This window comes from Carya illinoinensis, chromosome 7 (assembly GCF_018687715.1).
Source record: "Carya illinoinensis cultivar Pawnee chromosome 7, C.illinoinensisPawnee_v1, whole genome shotgun sequence".
NCBI lineage: Eukaryota > Viridiplantae > Streptophyta > Magnoliopsida > Fagales > Juglandaceae > Carya > Carya illinoinensis.
The window spans coordinates 40,433,777-40,441,766 of record NC_056758.1 but is presented as its reverse complement, the minus strand read 5'-3'; the positions used below and the strand labels follow the sequence as shown (position 1 = coordinate 40,441,766).

Below are 7,990 nucleotides of genomic sequence, written 5' to 3'. Positions count from 1 at the left end.
AACAAACAAGCTCACACAAATAAAACAAATAAAACAGCTATACTTAACATAATTTTCAAAACACAACTTTAAAAACATTCTGGTACTACCTACGGGACATGTGGTTTTACCCAGAGCCAAACCGCTCTGATACCACCTGTGACGCCCCCAAATCCCCACGCCCGAACACGGGGAAATTGAGACGTCCGGATGGTGACAACCCGGGTCACCATCCCATCGACGGGTGCCGAGTGTGTGTAAGGCAGCGGATGTGAACAGAGAAACACGCAGCGGATAACGAAAGTCATAACTAAGTACCAGAATTTTTCTTAACGTAATACAAGCTGTTTAAAACATACGTAAATAAAATATTACAAACACAAATACAGTTTTAAACAAATATAAAAAATAGCATCAGCAACCCGGCGGAGCCGCATCCTCGGGCTCAGCCGCATCCTCGGGCTCAGCCTCCTCCTCTTCGTCCTCTAACTCTGCACCAAAAGCTACGGAACCACGAATGGTACCGCAGGTAAGTAAAACCCAAACACTACCAGATAAAAACACATAAAACTCAAACAAGATGCATGAATCATGCCCAATGCACAAAGCCCAAAAACACCAGTTTCCCACACACGCCAAAAACCCTTTTGGCCCAAAAGCATATCCTTTCTGAAAAACACGCCAAAAGTCCATTTGGCCCAATATCTCGCTAGAAGTCCATCCGGCCCAATATCTCGCCAGAAGTCCATCTGGCCCACGCCAAAAGTCCCATTTGGCCTCATAAACCATTATCCAATTTTTAACCGTATGCACCATGACCTCCCCTAGGGGTCATCCGCACACCCTGGCTCCAGTGTCACACCGTAGAGTACCACCACGCATGTGACACCTAACGAGCGATGCCCAGTTCCGCGCCCCGCGCGTGCATAGCCAAGCATCCTCTAGCCCTCGCCAGCGAAGGGCCACGGAGTCGGTGAATAGGGCGGTGCCCGGTTCCGCGCCCGGCGCGTTCGTAGCCAAGCACCCCCTAGCCCCGCTCCCGTCATCTCTCTCGACAACTCAGGGAACATCACTCAGTTTATTCCGCTCCCGAGTGACCAGAGGAGCTCCACCGAGATAATAACCCATCCCGGCTTGGGCTCGTGATACACACGCACCCGCAAAACCACTCACGCCAATACACAGGCTTTTCACACAATTTCACAAACACACGTGCATGCACCATGTAATGCCATAACAATGCATAATAAAATAATCAAACAACATAAAACAATAAAACAGACAACTCCGTCCTCCATCCATCCGACCCCCGAAACTCCTCGGACTTAGTCCGGAATCAACAACCAACAACAGTAAAATAATTGAATGAGCAATATATATTAAAATCTGAAAATAGGGTTTGGAAAATACTTACAGCGCTATACGGCAATTTTAGAAAACAAGCGGCGTTGCAAGCGGCGGAAAAACAGCAACGTCACAGTGAAAATTCCCTGTGGCCGTGGGTCTGAAAAATCCACTTTTGAACGGGGACAAACTAGGACACGAGATTGATAGGGAATGGTCTAGGGATGGTTGTGAAGCTATTGGAAGTGATGAACGGCCGTGGGTGGCGGCGGAATGGCCGGAAATGGCCGGATTACCCAAAACGGAAACTAAGCTCGTAGGAGCTGTTCCGGTGGTCGTTGGAGGCCGGAAATGGGTGGGTTAGGACGGCAAGGAGTCGGTGATGAAGTGGTGAAGAAATGGTGGCCGGAGGTGGAGCGACGGCGGCGGATCGGAGCAAAATCCGTGCGCCCTTCTTGGTGCTTTTCCGGCCAAACGGCCGGCCGGTTGGGGGTGGGTTTTGGAGGGGTGGTGCACCGGAGGGAGAGGAAGAAAATGGGACCGGTGGGAGGCCGAACGGTGGCTGGACGGCGGCGGTAGGGGCTGGGGAAGGTGACGCCGGCGTGAGGGAGAGGGAGGAGAGAGAGAGAGCACGGGGGGGTCCGGATCGGGGAGAGAGAAAGAAAGAAAGAAAAAAAGAAAAAAAGAAAAAGAAGGAAAAAAAGGAAAAGAAGGGAAAAAGAAAAAAGGAAAAAGAGAAAAAAGGAAAAAGATGTGAAAAGAGATGAGGTCCAATCCTCACTCCGGGAAAACGAAACAAACCGCCAAAAAGATTAAAACTACAAAATAACTTAAAGAAATAAAACACAACCTCAAATAAATTAAATTAAATTAAAAACCAATTTTAAAAACGCAAACAAATTAAAATAAAATAACTGATATATTAATTAAAATAAAAATAATTATTTCAGCGAAAATACACTTAAAAGCGGGTCATCACAAAAACACCATTGTTTCTATCAATAGTGGTTGTTCTTGTAACATGCGCATGTTTTTTCCATCCTGTAGTGTTCAAGTTCATAATCTAAACTTTCGTGACGCTGAATCCCGTTTTTCTTCTCATAGATAAGAATGAAACTACTCAACTCAGTCCGAATATGAAAAAAGGGAAAAGATGTCTGGGATACCTAACCTTTTTACTCTCTTCTGGAGGAATAGATGTTCCCAACCGAATTTGTGGCCAAACATTAGGGTCCCATAATGTTCATTCATGAATATAAAGGGTTCTTGAACTACCAGAAATCATCATGCAACTGCGGGAATGGATCCCTTAGTTTATTATTTGATGAAAATAGAAAACATTATCCTAATAATGAGAGAGAGAGAGAGAGAGAGAGAGAGAGAGAGAGAGAGAGAGAGAGAGAGAGAGAGAGAGAGAATCATTTCAGGTCATATTTGAGGGCATGAACATTAATTCCGCAAGATACTCAATTTGAAATCAAATGACATCACATCAATAAAGGCAACATCATGAACTTCTCAAACACATCGAGACAGCTCAGACATCAACATCTTAAGATATTTTATAGTTTAACACTCATAAACTTTCTTCTCTTTCAGCAATATTTCGTGAACACGTACGTAATCAAGAAGATAAGGGGATAAGAACTTCCTGGATATAACTAACTTAGATCCAATTTATCTCGTATTTGGATATAGAACGCGAACTCGATTAGATCCGTTCCCAAACCGAACAGAACACTTTCTGAAATGTCTAAACAGATCCATCTTTGAAATCATTACGAAGTGTCGACGGCAGTGCTATGAATGATGGAACCATTGTTAGGTGTGAAAAGCATTGTGCTAGCAATGTAAATAATGAATTACTGTTAGGTGTACAAGCGTGTGGTTCATTAGACCTTTACAACAACACGTAGGACTTCGCACTGAGAATACTTTAGAAAGACTTCTTAAGAAAAATTTTATTATAATCATTTTTACATATTTATTTTTTATTTTAAAATAAATATTTTGATCAATCATATTAATAATGTATAAAAAATATATAAATTTGACTATATGTAATAGAACTCGTTTGAAATATATGATTTTTGTTCTCCTAATAAATGGAAAATAATGATACGTTGTTCCAATTACTATGATCATATTCCGACGTGTCCTTTTGGGTACTTAGATCTAATGGCAAACAAATGGCCAGAGGAAAATAACAAAAACTAGTTAATATATGGTTTAATATATATCATCCTTTATTTTAACAAAAAACAATAAATTTAATTTTAATTTTTCAATAACTCATGACGTCTGTCCATCTATTTCATAAAAGAGGGTGAGACACCTTCAGGGATGTGAACGGGGGAGATCTCCTTATAAACAGAATCATAGCATGCCCATGCATACTGGCCCAAAGACATCCTCAATTCACTTAAACTCTGAGATTCCATTGTTTCCTTCTGAACCAGATGTTTGAACATTAGTTGGAAACGAGAACAGAAGAGTTGAGATTGGGCAAGTTGGGGTAGCACTACAGCTACCGCTCCCGATTAATGCATTCCTTTTTTTTCATTTTTTTTTATGTATTTTTTTTTAATCTCCTTCAATATTTAAAAAATCACAATATTATAAAAAATATTTTATTAATCATTAAGTAAAATAAAAAAATCCGTCAGAATCCATGATCAAGAGACCCTTTATTGAAACATCATTTTCCGATTGGACAAAGGTGTTCGGAATCTAGTAAAGGTGTTGGGCAAGTGAGGTTTGTTGGATTAGTTCCTAGTTGGAACGGTCGGACTGGTATTGAGCATTTAAAATCCCCTTATCAAAACAAATCACATATGAGTTTTACACTAGATATAATAAATCTGATCTAATCTGATAAAACCAACGGAAGTAAATTGATTCTGAGAAGAGAAACAACAAAATTAGTGTGGTCTCATTCGAACTTCATCTCTTCTATTTTCGGAAGAACTAGATCGCTACTGCACAAAATCCAGACCGTTGCCACACAAAACCAAGTCACAACTAGACAACGCCGACTCACCCACCAAGTTCTGTCGCCCCTTTGAAACTCTTTCTCCCTTAGCTTGTTTTGTCACCCATCCACAGCTTTTCTCAAACGAGATTATATTTTAAATCTTAAAATTTCAGACAAAAACTTCAATAGATCGATATGGAATATAATATAAGAATCATGCAGATCGGTTGAGCCCAATTCACCAAATGGCATAAGTGAAAGTTAGCACTGCACAAATTAAGGATCCATTTTATAGCATATTTTCTTCATTCTTTCCTTCAAAGAGATCACAATATTCTCTAAAAATGAATCGTAGTCCTTTGCTATCATATTTTGTTTTATTGGATTTCCGGGAATGAGTAAGATTTATGCTCCATGGCCCAATAGGAAACATCGTTATCCTTCTTCAAGTGAGAAAAATCTAAAGAATAGGACATCTACCAGGAATCATATCACTTTCCATTTGTCTGACATTTCAAGCTATGCTATCTTGCATACACTAGCTATGTTAGTGATTTATAACTCCACTCCACAAAGCTAATGTTTGTAGCGATCCGTCAGGTCCAAATCACCAACTCATTTGCCCTCTTCATCATCAGTCGAGGAATTATAGTTGAGAGAGGGAAAGGAGATTTTTTTCATGAGAGGGTAGAGCATAGAGAAATGAGGGAGCTTTTTTCACAACATTATCAATTGTAGGCAGGTGTATGAGTTGTAAAATAGAAGAGCTACGTAGCAAACACTCACTGGAGGACTGTTATTAGAGGAATAGCATACCACCTTGTGTGGGAAGATATTCTCTTGTTGTGTACTTAATGCATGAATAAATAAACCACCGGCAATTCCATGATCCATCTAGAGGTTGTTGGTGATTTTTTTTTTTCCCATTTTTCCTACTTAATGGTGTAATTTGTTTTTCAAATTTTTAAAACATTTTTAAAAATTAAAAATTAAAAAATTATTAAAAAACACTTATTTAACTATTAAGTAAAAAAATTCAAAAATTAATTAAAAAACTCGGTACAAAATTCACGGATGTACCATTTCTCTTTACTGTGATGCTATATTAAAAGAAAATAAATCAATATAAATTAACTAGAAATACTATTTTTTTTATGGCTAAATTACCTTCGTTAATTATTGAAGAAGAGAGAGAGAGCATTATATATTGGAGTGATTTGATGGGTAACCTTGAAAAAATTTTACGATTTCAGATCATGGGGGCCTCAGCTGTTATGTCATGCCGGGTGTCCCTCCAGGCCGGACACGGTGTAATTGGAGAATTTTCACAATCTAATAGGAGGCTGACACGTAATAGTTATAGTAAATTTACAATAAATACAAAATACAAAAACACACCTAAGAAATATCTAACAGTTACATTCCCTCTTTCTCCACTCTCTCTCTCACTCTCTCGAGAGTTGGCACCGTACCCTTCCAAATTACAAATATAGATAAAAGATTCCGTTAAGAACGAATGAATTAATCAAACAACGCAAACTCTTGACCCATCGATTTTCAAAAACCTTAAGAGTAACAAATCAAAATCAAGATCGCTATCCCGTAAACTTATTAAGAAAAACACTTTTTTCAAAGAAATATTTTTAAGAAAAAATCTTCTCGAACAAACAGAAGCGAAGAACAAACCATAAAATAGAAAATAAATTTGAGAAAAGTTCCTAATATAAAATTTTGATAAAAATGACTAAACAACCTCTAAAAAATAAGCAAATGCATTCAAACCCTAAATCTATAAAATTATAAATCAAAAATTCAAAGAAAATCGGAAAAAGACATTAAAATTAAAAATTAAAAATTAAAAAAAAAAAACCTTCTTAAGAGTTGGAGGCCTGAGAGCGCTTGAGATTGGCGATAGAAAAAAAGGAAGAAGAAGCAGCAGCAATCAACAATATGTTGTTCTTTTTTTTTTTTTTCTCTCTTTCTTGAAGTTATAAGAGTTAAGAGTGTGAAGTGGAAGAGGGAAACAGAGAGAGAACGCTTAGAAAATTAAAAACCCAAAGAGATATAAAGTGTGATGTAGTCAACGATAAGTTTGGTAGATTTATGAAGTGGCATCCTCTCATTGGAGGGTATAAAATGCCTAAAGACACCGCATCCTGTTTGAAGATAAACTCCGGAGTAAGGACAGCTCCGGACATTTGACATTTGGCACTAATGCATACAATTAAAAAATGAAAAGAGCAGAAGAGACCGACAAGAAATAAAACCAATCCTTGAATCTCTCATCTTTTTTGGAAAATCCGGTTTGATTTCGAACGAAAAGTTATGTTGTTTTCAGAAATCCAACACCAAAAACAGGGGGCATCTTCATCTACAATTCTTGAAGGTATGACATATTAGAGCATCCTATGGCACTGAAACCCTAATCCATTCAAGAAAATCTGCTAAAAAACAAATCATAACTATACAAAAACCGTGTTTCCTCGAGCGAGAGAAGCATCGACAGACTCATGATCATCGGCAGTAAAAGCAGCTCTTCTTCCGGGTTTTGGCGCTGGCTATATATTAGGTTCCGGAACTAGCTAGTAATACAGAGTTCCAGGCGCCTGGAACACAGAGTACAGAGATATTTCCTCTTGACCTTGAAACATATGGGGAGGAAACAGAACTTCCACTGTCTCTCGACGTCCAAGGCCTGCACTTTACCTGCACAGTAAGGACATGATCCAGGAGCTTGCTGCCTGCCCAACTCCCTCTCTTCCTCCTCGGCGCACACGAACAGAAACCACATTCCTTTCTCGCTTTTCTTTCACTGTCGACTCAACCCTCTTTGGCCAACCTTAGATAGATGGGACAGCCTTTGATTTTCTTGCTTGGATCTGAGATTTATAATAAGTTGGATTGAGATGGGGAAAGTGAAGCCATGTATGGTGTCCAGAAACTATTTATAGAGTAGGCGTCGTAACTTGAAAGAATATTCCCAGGACAAAGTTCTAGGTTTTTCTGTCTTTTAAATTTCAAATTTTCTACTTTGTTTTTCAATTCCAGAAAGTGCTAGAAAAAAAAACAATTGGCCTGGCCAATAAAAAAAATAAAAAAATAAAAAATTGTTGCTTAAAGTACACGTTATTCATGTAAAAAAATATTATAATTATAAAATATTTTTAATTAGTTGTGTTAATTACATTTAGGCCTCGTTTATATATTAAACTGATTTACGATGAGTTTAATTCTTTATAATTAGCAGCGAGTTGAGATAATAGAATGAATTTTATAGGATCAAATTAAAATAATTTAAAATGTGTTTTGATATTAAGATTAGTCTAGATATATTTATGAGAAGTTAAAAAAAATTGTGAGTCTCGTGTATTTTTGGTGTTAAATTAATAAAAAATTATGGATTTCAGGGGTAAAAAGACTTTGAATTGAGATTGATTTAATGACTTAATAATTAAGTATTTAAATATTAGATTCAGTTAAAAATTAGATTAAATTAAATTAATTTCAATAAGTCTAAATTTCAAATGGAACTTTATATAAAGGTCTCTTTAAGTTATACAAGAGGGCAATAAATATTGTATAAATGTGGTAAAATAATGTTCTAGGACCATATCTCTCGGCCTATTTAATAGAATTTAATTTAAGGTAATTTTTTAGAATTTTTGTATTATAATATAGGGTGATGCTCCACCC

General features: G+C 37.4%; 1 protein-coding gene across 1 annotated transcript; it reads right to left on the bottom strand.

Moving 5' to 3' along the window:
* Nucleotides 1–5,654: 5,654 nt before the first annotated feature.
* On the bottom strand, nt 5,655–7,255 carry LOC122315108. Its single transcript, XM_043130875.1, has one exon. The coding sequence runs from the start codon at nt 7,086–7,088 to the stop codon at nt 6,876–6,878; it is 213 nt and encodes a 70-aa protein (XP_042986809.1). The 5' UTR covers nt 7,089–7,255; the 3' UTR covers nt 5,655–6,875.
* Nucleotides 7,256–7,990: the final 735 nt, after the last annotated feature.

Excerpts from the sequence above, each read along its gene's own strand:
- LOC122315108 (XM_043130875.1), bottom strand. The coding sequence starts at position 7,088 with ATGTGGTTTCTGTTCGTGTGCGCCGAGGAGGAAGAGAGGGAGTTGGGC.